At 33.3% G+C, this 17,346-nt stretch overlaps 1 protein-coding gene across 12 annotated transcripts in view; it reads right to left on the bottom strand.

Moving 5' to 3' along the window:
- OSBPL9 (oxysterol binding protein-like 9) overlaps positions 1–17,346 on the bottom strand; it is a 120,224-nt gene that overhangs the window by 13,797 nt on the left and 89,081 nt on the right. For all 12 annotated transcript variants that reach the window (XM_004679002.2, XM_004678996.2, XM_004678997.2 and 9 more), the window contains 6 exons: positions 14,024–14,114; positions 12,925–13,029; positions 10,935–11,094; positions 6,088–6,200; positions 5,858–5,976; positions 863–948 (listed from right to left, as the gene is read on the bottom strand). In XM_004679002.2, coding sequence (XP_004679059.1) covers positions 863–948; positions 5,858–5,976; positions 6,088–6,200; positions 10,935–11,094; positions 12,925–13,029; positions 14,024–14,114 — 674 coding nt within the window. The remainder of the gene's footprint in view (positions 1–862; positions 949–5,857; positions 5,977–6,087; positions 6,201–10,934; positions 11,095–12,924; positions 13,030–14,023; positions 14,115–17,346) is intronic.

Genomic DNA, 17,346 nt, shown 5'->3' with positions numbered 1-17,346 from the left:
AATCTTTAAAAAAAAAAATCTAAGCTATTTTCTAATGAATAAACTGGTACTTTCCATCTTACATTTAACCAGTAAATATTTACATTTTATTTGTTTAATTATTAAAACAGTACTATATTTATTTGACTCTCTGTCCTTTGGGAATGGACTAAATGGTTCTCTTAAGCCATCATCACCAAGAAGGAAAAACATGCATCCGTATCAGCCAATGAATCCATTGTGAAACTTCAGTGACTTCTAACTTTAGTAAACCACAGTACAACGACTGAAATAAAAGAAGACATTAGAATACCTTGTTACGAAGAAAATTTCCCTACTACCACTAAAAGTAATGTGAAATCAAGTCTTTGTGGTTTTTTAGTTCTTTACAATACTTCTCTTTTGTATATATATCTAATGTTGCAAATTTTGTATTTAAAATTTACAAATTAGCCTGTAACCTGGACACTGAACTGTTATGTTAAAAGAGACACTGATTGTTTTCTTTCTCCAGCTTCTAACAAAGCGCTTGGCAAACAACAGGTGCTTTTTAAAAAGTTTACTAAACTAGGTTAACTGAACTTTATCAGGATATATTATAAGTAAAGCAATTATCAATCTCTAAACCATATAAGCTTATAGCCTTGGCTTTGTAAATTCTGGCTCCCTATTAATGGGTTCTCAGTATTTCTTAAAGTGCTTAACTAACTAGATGCTTAAAATTAATACCATCTTATAATCGAAGCACATAGGTATATAATATGAACAAAATATTAATGCCACTTTCCTCCCAGAACTTTCTGAATACATCTCAAAGGCAGAAATTATTGAAAACCAGCTTAAAAAAAAAAAACAACAGAAACTGCCATGTTCAGTCAAATACCTCACAAACAGATCTGGATGTGCAAAGAAATCTGCATACATTTCCAAAAGAGATCTTCTTTCAAGAATAAATGTTGGAAGAACTACCTGAAAAATATACACATTGGCCCTTGAGGATCAAATTCCAACATAAACAGATTGCTGAACAAAAACTCATTGCAATGATGGTAACACTCATCAAATGTTGACCAGGCATGCTTCTGATACATACTTCTCACACTGTACTGATTCAGAAATGTCCACTAGGGCCACCCTGGTGGCACAGTGGTTAAAGACACAGTGCTGTCAAGCTGTCGCCAGCTACTATCTTATGAGTTCAATCTAGGAGCTGACCCACATCATACCTCTCCTGCCTCGCCTGCTGTTCCCCCCAGCAGTGTATTTCAGTAGATCTGACTGTTCTGCTCCCCACTCTGTCTCTGGTGAATCTTCTCACTTCCCCCACACCTCTGGTTAACATCCCAATTCTTATATGCATAAATAAAAAAGTTTTTAAAAAAGTCCATCATCCCACTCAGCAGATGAAAAACAGAGAAATAGTTTTGAATGCTCAAGTGTCACTTCCTCTGTGGAATCACCCTTTGTTCCCTGAATCAGTGTAAAAACAATAACTCAGTAGTAGCCTTTTGCTATCTTCTGGGGGCATTACATACAAATTACCTAATTAAACTATACAAAAATCCTGATATGAAGAAATTATTCCTATTTTCCAGGAGATAATGAGAAGTTCAAAGGGGGTCAGAAATGTTCTTGTTCCTCCATTATTAAGGTTGAATTCAAAATTGGCTCTGTTTGGCTTTGGGGGAGGGGAAAAAGGACAACTGTCTGTGTACTTGCTTCCATGTGTTACTTCTATAGCACTATCAAGTACATTAGGAAATTATCTACCTATGAATTTGTGTCCTCAAAATATATGATGAGCTGCTAGAATGTAAGAATCAAGATTTATTCACACTTACATCAGGATCACTACTAAACAGAAATTTTTAAACGAGCAGCTGAAGGAATAAATAAAAGGAAGAAGAGAGTAAAGACTAGGAATCAACAAACTACCATAAGGTTTAGCTCACAGGGAAAAAATGTGAGATGCGGGGAATGTGATAAAGGATACAGTAAAGAAAACAGAAAATTGGAATATGGGAAGAAAGAATGAGAAAGATTATGATTCATTAGTAAAAAGGGAAGAACTTCATTAGGGACTGAAGAGTTTTGGAAAGCATATCAGATCCTAAGTTATTCATCATGGAAACAGAAAAGAGCAGTAAGTAAACACTCTTAAATTCTGTGCTTACAACATATCTACTGAATTCAAGATCCAATGTTAAAGATTATGGAGAAGACACAGTAAGAATAGGAGACTAATACTTGCATTTGCCTTGGGTGGAATGTGACAGATACCATACAAGAGATGTTAGTATCCATGAAGCTCAAAGAGGGAAAGATCATTTTTGTTTGGGGGATCAGAATGAGGCAGAACTGGAAAACAATTTACTGAGGCAGCACTAGAGGAACATTTTAGAGAAGAGTAAGACATAAGCAAGAAAAAGCAAAAAACAAGATGTGGAAAAAGAAAAAGAAAAAAACTATGTAGACAAAAATGGGTGTGATAAGAATTGACCAGTGGAGCAGACCTGTCATGACCAGCCCGCTACTCTCCTCAGCAGCTGGGTATAAAAAAGGATGCACAAATTGATCTGGTGGAACACAGGGCTGGAAAGGACACTACAGCGGTAACAGTTCCTCAGAGTTTAAATTTTAAGTAAACTTTCTATTTCTAGAGAACATTAGGTTCCTAATCTAAATTTGGTTAGATGGGCAGATAACTTTATGTACTGGTGTAGTACAAATTCTAACACTCTTGAAGTACAAAGAAATAAATTACCAATTAAGAATGCAGAAGAACAAAGTAGAAAGAAAAAGAAAAAGATTAATAATACCAGTGAAAGGGGGATAAAAGAATTGAAGAGCAATTTCAAAAAAGCAGTAGCAGCCCAAAATTATAAAACTTAATTTGTTGTGAGGTAAAAAGAAAAAAACTATTTTCTCCCTACTTAAGCATTTGTTTGAGAACTATTATTCAACAGATCTTCTTCAACCTGTCTTTATTTTTATACATTCATTATGTGACGCTACTGGAACATTAATGAGAGCTGGGCTAGAATCTTTTCAAGCTTAGTTCAAGTTCTAATTTTGCCACTTTTTAAGATATGAGATATTGGAAAATTAACCCAACTTCTTAGGTTTCTGTAAAAGGATGATAAAATCTATGTCCTGCTTATATCTTGGGATTGTTTTTGAAGATGTGGATATGACTCCTACATTTCACAAACCACAAAGTACTTGGAAAATAATTCTTTTTAGAAAATATGTGATTGACCCTTCCGGGCGGCACAACAGCTTAAAGCACAGCACTATGGAGCTGTCCATAGCCATTGCGGCATGAGTTCAATACCTGGCCATGGAGGTGATTCATATGGTGTGGCAGACCTGTCATGACCAAACCGCTACTCTCCTCAGCAGTGTGTTTCAGTGTATCTACCTGTACTGTTCCCACTCTGTCTCTGGTGTATTCTCTCTCTCTCTCTCTCTCTCTCTCTCTCTCTCACACACACACACACACACACACACACACACACACACACACACGGCCTGTACCACCATTCTTGTAGGCATAAAAAAATACATCTTAAAAAAAAGTATGTGACTAAGAGATTATTTTTATAAATAGGAGAATAAGATACCTATAAAGCATTACTGTAGTAATAATGCATAAAAGGAATCAAGATTTCTAAAACAGCTCATTTTTAACACATGGTAAAGAAACAACATATGTCACAAGTAGTATAATAAGCTTTCAGTGGCTATGACCCAAGGATGACTTATCTGATAAAAAGAAATTATGAGGCAGGAAACTTAATCAAAACTTAATTACAAAAACTTGATCATGGCAGACACCTTTAGTTATCTCACATATTCCTGCTTCACTCCTAGTAACAAAACTCTTGATTCAGCTCAGGTTCCAGTTATAATTAGCCATGAGAGTCTCAGATCTTGTGGAGTCAATGTGGATTAATTAAGACCAATCATTTAACCCCCACTGTCAGTGACTGAGTTAGGCATGAACATAGGTCTAACTGGCTAGTGAGAGTCAATAGGAAATATGATGGAAAAGAATACACTTCTTGGCCCTCCCTGGTGGCGCAGCGGGTTAAAGCACAGTACTGAGAGTCTGAGGCCACTTCCGCATGAGTTCGATTCCCGCCTGCCGCCTGCCCCGGAGGAGACCACATGGCGAGCCAGACCTCTCCTGACCCGCCCGCTGCTCCCCTCAGCAGTGTACTTCGTAGATCTGCCTGTTCTGCTCCCCACTCTGTCTCTGGTGAAGCCTCTCACCGCCCCTGAGCCTCTGGCCTGTACCCCAGTTCTGTATGCACAAATAAATAAATAAATCTTTAAAAAAAAAAAAAAAAAAAGAATACACTTCTTAATAATAACAATACAATATCCATGAAAAGAAATTATCTTTCTGCTTTGTGATATATTTTTGTAAGAATCTGATGGCTAGAAGCAGGACAACTATTTTGCATGATGAGTGGATGAGTATGAGTATAAAGGTCAGTGTGCAAAGGGTGGCAGGTCATTTCTCGGTGTTGACTAAACTAATGAATCCTGTTACTACTCTATTTTTGGACTTTTCATTACATGAAATAATAAGCCTACAACTGCCCAGATTATTATTAGATAATCTTCCTTAAACGGAAACCAAAACCAACCAAGGTGAAATATATACAAAAGAAATTATACATGTCAATGTCTAAAATTAGGTTATAACTTTCAAATTTCAAATGACAATTCTGCTTCAGCAATTATGTAATTTAATCATCACTGGGAAATTTCAGGGGACAAACTCCTACAATAATTCTCCTACCTAGAATGTTCCCAACAAGTACATATGCTCCACAAATTAATGCTATCTATTTTTGTGTTTCTATCTGGGGCAAAACATTTTCTACAGACACCTATAGGAAAGTACTATGGATTTTTAAAAATAGCTTTCTAAAGCCAAAACCCAAATAAGTTTTAATACTGACAAAAACAGTAGAGCTGGAGTTAATGTGGTCATAAAGTGGTAATCTTAAATTTTATTAATTTTCTAAAGCTAGGTAGAATAACAATTTAATTGATGTGAAAACAACTGAATCTCCAGTCTTTAAGACAAGAGTTAATAGTGGAAAGATTACAGATTCTGAAGTTACAAACCAGATTCTAGAATGTAAATTCTATCCCATAACATAACTTAGCCAAGTTATTAAACTTACAAGTTTTAAATCTTCATCTATAAAATTCTGCAGTGCCATGGTGAGAAATAAAGGATGAAACCTCCAGAACAATGGTAGGGATATACAAAGGCACCCATATACCAATCTCCTAAATCAATTAGTCACATTTAAATCAAAATTCAAATCTACACCACAATAATTGCATGGCTCAATATATATTACATACGACTTTCTATTTAACGTACTTCAACTTAAGACAACCCTGTGAAAATAGGTCACTACATATCCATTGTGTGTATATGAGAAACTGAGGAAGAGACTTACTCAAGGCCATTCAGTCTAAGAGAAAAGGTAAATGGCAAACATTGGTCATCTAAGCTAAGAATGGGTCTCTCCTTATTTTGATTCTGTTTATACTATAGTGCTTTAGATAGCAAACGACTAACTAAGTCCAGTCTATCCCATTTGCCCCAAATAAATTCAAACCTTTATTTATATAATCCATACATGCTATTCTCCATGAAATTGTTCTAGTTTTAGTTATTTCATCTATTTATGCCAATTTTCAGTTTACTCATGACACATGTGTATTAAATCACAAAACAAAATTACAAGTATTGTCATTCTACTCTATTTATAGGTATACCCATTGTATAGTCAGTGAGAATCCATATGTATACATTATATACATAGCAAATGCCAAATTTGATTCTTACCTTAGTAAGATCCATTCCAAGCCTGACCTGTGACAAAAGATGCATGATAACGCTCTTGTGTTCTTCTACTGACCCAGCTTCTCCTTCATCATCTCTGTCATCATGTGAATCAAAAAGGTCTAAAAAAAAAAAATCAGATCTTTTTAGACTGGTATGAAATAAGCCAAATATGTGCTGCTACTAGTACTACAAATGTTGGGTTTTTTGGGAAAAAATTCTCAGATACTTACCAGCATCACTTGTTCCATTGGATATGGAAGAATTAAGTGATTCTGTGGTATCAGGGCGCTTCAGACTATTTCCTGAGCTGCTGTGTGTCAAAACTGAGGCAGATCCAGAGGAACTAAAAAACATTATTCACCTTCTTAAGCTAAAGAAAGCAATTTAGAACCGTAGTAAGATTGTAACTTTTATAAAAGTATTGATACCTTTATACTGAAACAAACCAGCCTCTTAGGGTTAGCTGATGAAATACATATATATATATATATATATATATACACACACTTTCTAATTCTCTCCCTGTCACTGTCTTTCTGAGATTATAAACTGACATAAGTCTGATGACAAGGTCTCTTATGTTTTTTGCATAAGAGTGTGCTCAACCAAGCGATACTTAAAGATCATCAAAAATAAGTAAGATTTTGCCTAGGCATTTAAGTTTAAAACTCATTTTCTTATGTTGTTACTATACACAAATGTAGGTATATGGTAATTGTTGACAACAATTTCCAGAACCTCAAAATGAACGTCTATTATTTAATCTTGGAAAAGTGTCTTGTCTATATTTTTGAGATCCTTTGATAAAAAAGTCCACATTATTAATACTCTCCCCAGTCACTGAAGAACTGTACTTGAAATTACAAAATATAAAATTTACAATAAAATTTATGGTAATTAGCATTATGAGCTAGTTAACAGGAACTACAGAAAACTTCCTCTGTATTATTATACCCATGATCATTTAACTTACCCAAAATTAGTATTTGTAAAGACCTAGTTTACCTGTTAAATGGAAAATAAAAACCAAATTTCTCATATTGCTGATACTAATTATAAGATGGTACACACATAATCAGTCTTTTATAATAGATTTTTGGGTGTAAAATATAGTACATATATATTCTAACTTAAACGTAGTTTGCATGTCCTGATTACTTACCTTCATTTGATTTTTTTAAATAATAAACTTTTATTTTTTAGAGTAGTTTTAGTTTCATAGCAAAACTAAGCAAAAAGTACAGAATCCCTATATACTTTAGACCCCTTGTACCCATACATGTAACCTCCTTCAACCCCAACATACATGTAACCTCCTTCAACCCCAAGTGGTACATTTATTACAAGTGATAATCCTACATTGACACATCATTCTAATTCAAAGCCCACAGCTTACATTATGGCTCAATTTTGGTGTAGTACATTCTATTAACTGAACAAATGAATAACATAATGATAAATATCCACCAGTGCTGTATTATTGAGAATAGTTTCACCATCCTAAAAATCCTCTATACTCTGCCTATATTGGAAAATTATAATATCAGAACATACATAATTGTAATTCAAACAGTTTTCCCTAGTCACGTACCTTCTTTTGATCTATTTTTCAAAAATCCTTAGGTAACTAAATATTGCTTCTTTGATAATTTAGTAGTACATATCACAAGGTACTGTTACTAATGTCTACCTCACATGTTTTGAGAGTCAATGGAAAATATGAATAAAAGACCTAGGTAAGAGAAATCAGATTATCATTAAATAGGAGGCTGCATGAAAACTAGGTTCACAATGTTTTGTGGCTCTTTAACATATCATCAAAACAATAAATCAACTGATCTAAAAAATCTAAAATGCTCAAAAATACAAATCATATTTTAGATGCAATTCCAAACATAAGCTTTATTTATGCTGTGCTTTATTTTATTCTTTACTCATGTTAGAAACCATGTCTAGCCAAATGAAACGTTCAATAAAACTCAAAATTGAAAAATATGGGATAAATTCTCGTTTCACAACTTATCTCAATCAGGTCAAAGGATTAAAGAATATAGTTTTAAAATCAATACTGACAAAAATGATATGCATAGAGGAAAAGCTTCTGCAAAGGGGTTTAGCTGTACAGAATTTAATGATGATATTACAATTTAATGAGAGTAAAATAAAAAATTTAACGTTTAGTACTTAAACAGTAATAGAATCCAAAGTCTTATGTGCCATATGCTATATGTATTTGTCTCCGTACCATTCTAACCTCCATCACAAATCTACATGTTAGGCAAGTGCTGTCTCATTATCAAACAGATGGCTTACAGGTCCAATGGCTGGCAAAGGTTACACTGGTAAGAAGTGCTAAGTAGGTGCCACTGGTAAGTAGTGGAGCCATTTCCAATGCATGCTTGGCTCGGAGGCACAAACTCTTCCCTATAAGCACTTTTATCTACAAATCCACACTACTCAATCACATTTTGCACAGAAGGTGCAGTTTCTACAGATGTTTAGAAACTAAAGAGTGAAAGGACTTAAGCTTTGACATTCTCTTCTTTCAGGAAGAGAGAAACTATAGAGAATTAACCTGATAATCAGAAAACATGTGGTGGCAGCTGATGACCAGCAGGTGTCACAAATGCAAATGTCTCTCAGTCCAGGAGAGCGCAAAACTGTGAACAGGATCGGATTATAAAATACTATGAACCCAGCTCCATTATACTCAATCTGAGGGTATTTAAAGACACAAAAAAAGAAAAGTTAAAAAAAAAATCCACTGTACTGGCTTAACAAAACATCTGCAGTCCCTACCAGTTTGGGCATCTAGATAAAAACATATGTAAAGAGCATGAAATTGAGAAAAGGAATCTAGAGTAGATTAATTGGACTTTAACTTAATGCAGGGTACTTTCAAATGGGAGGCTTTGTGACAACAAGATAACATGGGATGCATACTGGGAGAACACAAAGAGAAGCTTCTAAGACGAACAGAAATGAACCCACAGATAATTATGAAGACATGCCCATTCCAGGTACAACAAGGAAGCATTTAAAAAATTTCTATTTTGTAAACATTTCAGGAGAATCTCTGAAACTGGAATCAGAGACTATCAGTGATGTTAGAAGAAGGTTAGCCATGTATTATCAAGCTCTTACTGAAAATAATTATATACTATACTTCTACAGGATAGATAGGTGAGCCCATTTTGATACCTAATTGTATTGTTTAGATTTACAATTAATACTTAGTGGGAGAGATCGTCTAATTATGTTTTAAATAAAACAATGATCGAACATTTCAAATTATCAGTAATAACCTTTTACTTAGGAATTTCCTTCCAAATGCACATTTTCTTTTAACTCCACTATCACAAAAAAGCATTTTTCAAATTAAAGTGAAATTTCTACTTGCAAACTCCTAATAATGGTTTCTCAATAGTCTGTTTTATTACATACAATATTAAGAAACCAATATGCTAAATCAAATCCCTTTTGCTAACTAGTCATTTTGAGTTATAAGTTCAAACCTCTCTTCCCTAATTCAAGTCTCATGTCTTAACACTGAGTTCAACTAGAGCACATAAATTTTACCACAGTCAAAAGCTAAATTTGGTCTTGCTGTCACAAAACTGAGTCAAAGTAGTCATTTTCTTTATAAATTTTGAGACTTTGAGCCATCACGATATGAATTTTAGATGAATACTGTATCTATCAGTTTAAATGCACACTTAAGAGAACTAGAGTCCTAAACAGTATTTCTTCCCAAAAGAAACCATCCTTCAAAGTATAAGGACTGATTATGATACTAAGCTTGCAAACTCTTACTATCTTCCAAAGCAAACCCCACACTATAACAGTAGCAACTCCAGAGAAAGCAGTCATATCTACAATGTTTAATGAAATAAAAAATTAATTTGCTTCCTACTAAGTAGGTATGGCTTACTGAGTGCTTATTACATTTCAGATACTATGTTAAACACTTAACAGACACTATTCTCATTTTATTAAAGGGTCTTAATGACCCTTGAGGTTGAAACTGCTATTACACCCATTTTAAAAATTGGGAAACTGAGGTCTATACAGGGTAAATAATTTGACCAAAGTCATATATTTTTGAAGCATATCAAATTTTGAGCCTATTCTTTCTAAGATTCTAGTATCCAAAGTCTTAGCCACTGCAACTTATGTTAAAAAGTATATTACTTTTCAGTTATATAAATGATATTCCTTGTAAAAACCTTTTCTGTACAATAATCTAATCTAATAGTAAAAATCTAATAGTATAAAAAAATGTCAAGTATTTTCTAATGAGGGAATGCATCATTTACAGCTGTGAAAATATGCCTGGTTCATATCTTTGGAATCCATGTACTTTCTTGTATTCCCATAAATTATCTTGGCTCAGGTCATCTACTTTTCTCAATTTGCTACCAAGTTTTGGCTGGTCTACCTATAATGCAGCCTCATTGCATTTACTTCTATACAATTTAAAGGTAAAACTTTTTCTTAAAATGAAGAACTGACAAGCAACTGCCTTACTCAGGAGAAAACGTGCAAACTTCAGAAAAGGACCAAGGATCCTTTCATCATCTGGTTCCTTGTCAACCTCTTTTACAGCTACTTTTTAACACAGTGTAGACCACCAGTCACAGTCAATGATTTACAATTTCCCCAGAGCAACCAAGCGCCAGGTATTTCTTAACAGGATGAGATGATTTCCATTTTCTCCTCATATATTCTCTTCTCTTCTTGTGAGTCTTTCCTGAGTCTGTCTGTTCTCCCCCACAAACTGTAAGTTCCTCGAGGACAGGACTAGGTAGCTTTTCGTGTCTATATTATCTCTTCACCTACTGTAGGGTCTGGCTATTACAGGTACTGAATGAATAGCTCTATTCTAATGTAAAACAACTGTACTTTTTTATTTGTGAAATATCTCATATTTTATTCGTTTTCAATTCACCCTCTCCTTCTAATATTGGTGCTATAGAAATAATGCCTAAGTTTAATCAACAACATTGGCATACTGCTATAACTGATGCTAATTTATTCCATTTGAATTAATACATACATATTTAGCTCATCTACTTACTCTAATAAACGTTTTGGGGATGAGCCACTTTGATGGAATTCATCAGCATCATAGAATTCATCTTCACTGCTGGAATAAGAAAACTCTGGGACTGTATTTGGAGACAAGTTGACATGGCTTGGAGAAGTTAGACTGCTACTAGGTGGTGAGTGTCCACTGCCTAGGAAGTTAAAAAGTTTAAATTTAGGGGACAATGTTAAAGAGAGAAAAGAGTATATTAGAGAGCAAAAGAAGACCTTTCCCAAGGGTCTTTACACTATTTGGGGAAAAAAAGCAACATTTAAACCAGATAAAGAATAGGGAAAACCACACTACTGAATGGGAACAGAGCCATTTAAATAATGAAAAATAAGTGTTATGTCCCTATTCCATAATTATCTTTAATATTAAGGAAAGAGTGCTTAAATTTTTGTGTTGTAATAAATTATATTATTTGTTGTATTATAACATTATATAAGTTTCAGGTCAGTATCACTGAAAATCAACATGTGTATAAACTACGTAATTTCACCTCTAAAAGTCCAGTTCTACCCACCATACAATTGTGCCTTTTGTCTTAAATTATTACTGCCCCCGACTACATCCCTCAGGTGTCATGTGGGTTAGTTCCCTGAGGATGGAACTCCTGTTGCAGTAACTTCGATTGCTTCACAGTGCTACCCCTTGTGCTACCAGGGAGGCCTAACTTAATTTTCTAATTAGCTTTATATATCTCCAATGAGATAAATTTTGCTGTTTCAAGCTTTGATATAATCCCTCTTTACATATCTGTACATAATTATAAATAAAATATACAGACACTATTTTAAATGAACAGGAAGAACAAAGGCAATAATATACTGACAGGTGATAAACAGAAAAAGTCAGCAAAACATTTCAATGTCATTATTCAAACTGTCATCATTTTACCAAGAACTTCAAGAGTTATTGTTGACTTTTTAAAAAAATTCAGATGATATCTGCTCATGCTCTAAACTGTTAAAGACTAAAGCAAAAGCATCAGCACCTTTACTAATTCAAATTTTAAAATGTCTAAAATGCCGAGATTATTTTTCATTACAACACGAGAAGTTCTGACAGGAAAAAAAATATGTGGAGCAATAGTAGGATATTATATCTGACCTCCTTAAAAAGCTTTCAGGTTTTGGTCCTCAGATAAAACTTCAGCAAAAGCACTAAGTGTACCTTTGAATTTTAATTAATTTTAAAACAAGAAATATGTTAACATTGACACTATCCCTATAAATTAGAGAAAATATAAAGATCATAATGCTAAACAAATTAAGAAAATGCAAATTAAAATTGTTTGCTGCCCCCCCCTTATGAAATTAGGGAAAATGTGTAAGGCTGATAAATCTATTCTTTAAAAAATGTATGTGTTAAAAGATGCAGTACAATAATAGTCATTCAAGTATTGTTTATAAAAGGGAAATGTCTGAAACAACCTAAATGTCCATTAGTGGAAAAACAGGTAATTTCTGCATGGTCAATATAAAAGAAAATTGTAGATTTTACTACACAAACACAAAAAGGTCTCTAATGCTATCTGTTAAATGAAAAGATAAAGTCACAGAATATACAAGCTCATTTAAGTTAAAATGAAATAGTATATGGATGTTCTTTTACATAAATATATGCAAATAACAGAGTGTAAAAGGACTTCCAACTTTTGTTCTTTATACATCCATATTGTCTGATTTCTAGAATACAATTTTCACTTCAGCAATTTTTTAAAATGTCAATATAGAGATTCAAAATAAATTTTATAATAAACAAAAATTGGCAATATTTTATTTCAATTATAATTATTACTGAAGTTTCTAATTTAGTCACTTAAAAACAGCTAAGTATTTTATATGTGGAAAGGTAATAATAAAACTATGTTATCTCCAACACATTTTTCAACCTTTTTTTTCCATCAGTAATCAAAAACAAAACTTACACGTTAATAAGGAGTTAAGAGAAATAGAGAAATTATACAAATCTGTACCTGTACTATTTGGTGTTGGAGTTTGATGATGTCCCAAGGTCGCTAATACAGGTCCAACTGGTAGGGAAGATGGTCGTTGCTCTGACTTACACAACTGAGTTGGTTCTAGATTTGAATACAAGAAATAAGTTAAAGAAACAACACAGTTGTATACTGCAACTGTGTAGAATTCAGAATATGAAATATCAGTAACCTTTGAAACTATCCCATTCAATCAAGTTCCTGCTACTCCTTTTTGACCTCCTTTTGTTTTTAAAATCAATGATGACATGCTAAGACACTTGACAGGATACCTTAGCATAGCCACTTTATAAAACCAGTGACTATTCTGATGATAAAGTATTTATCAGCATCAAACCACAAAAAAAAAAAAAATGTGAAGTGGGGCACAGTGACTCCTCTTTAGGCCAATTAGAGATATTAGGTTCATTCTATTAGAGCATAAAAACTCACGAAAGCGTTTTCACATAGTTCCAATTCTTTTCAGAAAGGATTTTCTTTTATCCTGCATAATTTCTGACTTAACTGTGTCATCACTGAGATACAGAAATGCAACAAAAACACTCAGTATAACGATTGTTGAGCTTGTTTTCCTTTGCCAGTTGTTAAATTCACTATTACTCACTTTTTAAAAAATACACACATCTAATCTAATCAATAAACAGAAAAAATTTCATTTTTCTGTTTCTAATTACCTTGAAGCATAGCATAAATAAAGCATTTATATTGTTCAGAACTATAAAGAATGGTCCCTAAACTGAACATTCCTGGATTATCTTCCAGTGGGTGAAGGTATATTATTTTTTTCTTGACAGCCATGATTCCTAGGTCATTAAATTCTAATCCAAATCCTAATAACTACATTTGTCTTCCATCTCACTTTGAAAAACAAAAGCCCTTTCATTATACTTAAAAAACATCCAATATGAAAAATACAGTCACCATTTTCTAATTAATTTTCCACTATATTACTCTTTTGTGTTTTACTTACTAAAAATACTAACAAAAAGAAAGTACCCATCAAGATTTTCATAAGACACATATAAATTAAGTTTTTTATCATTAATATTTCTGTGAAACAATTTTACAAATACTCTACCTGGAGGTAAGACAGTCTGGGAAGGCATTGTGCTGATTACAGGTTCCAAAGGACTAGGTTGATATATTGCATCTACAGGGTTAATAGTACTCTGAGATTTAAAAAAAAAAAAAAACACAAAACACAACAAGTTATTGCTTAATTAAAGCCCTTCTAGCACTGACCCTCCCAGGTGTATGAAATTCCCTTATTTCTGACAGCACAATCCTGAGGATAGCTACATAGATATGTTGGTCAAAATGCAAAGAGGAAATGAAACACCTTAACTATACAGAAGTCTAAGAGTTTGTCATAAAAAACAAAGCACAATGAAGAAGGAAAATTGAATGTTAAATAGGAAGTAAAGTTAAATGAAAAAACTTGGAGTTATAAAATGGTATGGGAAGATTTTAAGAAGTCAAAACAGTAACCTCTTAATTCAATTCAGTACCTCTCAAATTTGCAATTCACACAAATATTACTTCTTTTATCAAAGAAAGAAAAATACTCTACCTTTCTTCAGTGCCAGTAAACATTACACCCACTACTAGCTAAAGAACCTGTACCAGTAATATCTTATCTCTGCATCACACACACTATTGCCATTTTCCATGAATTGCACTGCACAGTATACACAGACATCTAGTTTTACAGTTACTAAAGGCAAAGAAACATTATCTTCTAATTGTGAGTGGGGAAGAAGTCTTCCTTTTAAGGATTTAGACATAAAAAAAAATCACTCAAACATGCAGTTACAACTCTAGAGAGAAAAAAAAATATCTGGGTTTCTCAGATTCCAACCTAGGAAGTTGTTCTGCAAGCAAGACAGCATTTTAAAAGCAAGATTCCATAGCTTGCTGATGATTTATTTGTAGTAGTGTTTTTTGTTTTTTAAAGCTTAGATCTGCTAGAAGACTAAATGAAACAAAACTCTAATAAACCAAAAATTTAAGTTCTTTAGCTTTGTTTGATCTTCAATATATATTATATATATTGAATACATAATTTGAAAATGTCTGAAGTTGAAAACTGAGATAATGGTAAAGCTTTTCTAGCATTTTCATTTAATATCTAAGTTTAAAAAGTTTTCTTAAAAAATCTTTCTTGCAAAATATTTTTAAATCATGAAATCAAATCTTTTAAATCAAGTGCTAGAATTCTGATTCTTGTCAATATAATACTCTAATGTGTATGTTCTAACTGGAAAGCAAATGATACTTAAGAAACCCTGAAAACAATCATCATAAATAACACGTCTAATGAAGTGAAGAGGGGGAAAGTTTTGAAGTGTTGGGAAAAGCCCATAAACAGAAACTTGGATTTCTAATTTCTTAGAATCCTTGCTCTATGAAGGACTTGACAAATCTCTAACCTACTTTCTGTAAAATGAAAACTTTTTGGGTTATATGGTCTTTAAGAGTGTTCTGTGTATTCTGATTATATAATGATAGTGATCTATTATAATTCTTTTTCCATATATTGGACCAGGATACTAAAATGTATCCAAAACCAGTCCTGGTGATATTCTTAAATTCTTTATTTTTATTTAAGTGGCTGAATACAAAGGATGCCAAGTGCTTCCTTTATAAAGGCAAAATCTTGCCATCAATGCTTTGTCCCATAGGAACAAAAATATATCACCTACTTTTCCTCATTCATTATATAATAAGAAAAACTACTTCAGAGACTAAGAAATAAAAACTAGAGAGGGACCAAATTCTATCTTTTGAATATAATCTTTCATCTTCCAAATGAAATGTGCTAAGATGAAGTTTGTCAACCAACTTTTAAACTTTTTGCATGTATATTACAACTACTTGATATCTTTTACTGCTATTGTTAATAGAAAATATAATTCTTCTATACTTATCTATAGTCCCTGGTCAATCAATTGAAGTTAACTGTTAATTTACACTCTACACTCTGCTTCCAAAAATATATGTACAGAGCCTTCAAACTACAAGCAAACGATGATAAATGGACTCTAATATGTTGGAACAATAATGAAATATATGCAATATACAGTTGACCCTTGAATAGGCAGAGATTGGGGCACTGATGCCTTGTCCCATTCTAAAAGCTGTTGACTCCTCCCAACTTAATTGTAGTCATTCCTTGGCATCTGTGGGGGACTGGTAACCTCCACCCCCCAATAGTACTACACCAAAGTCACTACTATTCAGGTCTCCATAGTCAGTCCTTTTCTATGGATACTACTTCCAAGGATTCAACCAATTGACATCATCCATAGTTGATGAATTTATATGGAACTCGTGGATATAAATGACCAACAAAATTAAATTGGACCCATGAAGTTGAAACCTATGTTACTGAAAGGTCCACTACATAACTTATATAAACACATTTTATGCATATGTTAGTTCTCTCTCTGTGTGTGTGTGTGTGTGTGTGTGTAACTTGTTTAAGTAACTTGCCTTAAGGTCACAAGTCAGTAAGTGGTGGTACTGGCTTCCAGCTTTTGGATTTCCAATGTCTAAAGCACAGTTTTTCCTTTTCAAAATAAAAACTCTTAAGGAAAAAGAGTATTGTTCCTGATCAAATTACTCAAATTTCTATCTTCTAATTAAGATTTTCTGACTACAAACTTTCCAGATGTTTTTAGCTACACATAAACATTTTTTGGTGTGTTTTATAAATTCTACCAATTTTTAAAAGTGTAACTGAATTTTGCTATGAAGGAAAAGAGATACAAAAATTGCCACCAATCAAAAGATAGGAGGAGACACAATGGGCTATGGTGGAGGACTGAGGGTACCTTAATGGCAGATGTGGTGTGGTGACATGCTTTTGAGAAGGTATTATCAGACATGTTTGAATCACATACAGTGTTGTAAACCAATATTACTTAAAAAAAGAAGTCACCATGATTTTCCTTGGCGTCTTTGGGGACCATGAAATGCTAGACAACACATACAATCCCTTTCTAAGGGTCTCGTAATCTTAACTGGTATCTCAGGAAAATAAGAGTACACTATATTGTATTTATATTAAACAATTTTATCACCACAACTCAACTTTGAACCTAAAGAGTGAAAAGAAGTAAAATCTTCAAGGTATTTAATTCAAGTTTCAAGAATGTTTTTTAAAGGAATATGTAAACAGTTATTTAGCTTCTTTTTTCCACTTTAAATCACTAGAAAGATAACATGTTCATTCTTTCAATTATAATCATGAGATGGTTTTTAAAGATCTGTAAAATGTGCCCTCCCTGGTGGCTCAGCAGGTTAAAGCACAGCACTGAGAATCTAAAGCCGCTTCCGCATGAGTTCAATTCCCGCCAGCCCCGGAGGTGACCACATGGTGTGGCAGACCTCTCCTGACCC

Source organism: Condylura cristata, unplaced genomic scaffold (assembly GCF_000260355.1).
Source record: "Condylura cristata isolate star-nosed mole 26May11 unplaced genomic scaffold, ConCri1.0 scaffold00008, whole genome shotgun sequence".
Taxonomy (NCBI): Eukaryota; Metazoa; Chordata; class Mammalia; order Eulipotyphla; family Talpidae; genus Condylura; species Condylura cristata.
Note: the sequence above shows the minus strand (reverse complement) of the source record. Positions and strands in the feature narration are given on the sequence as shown.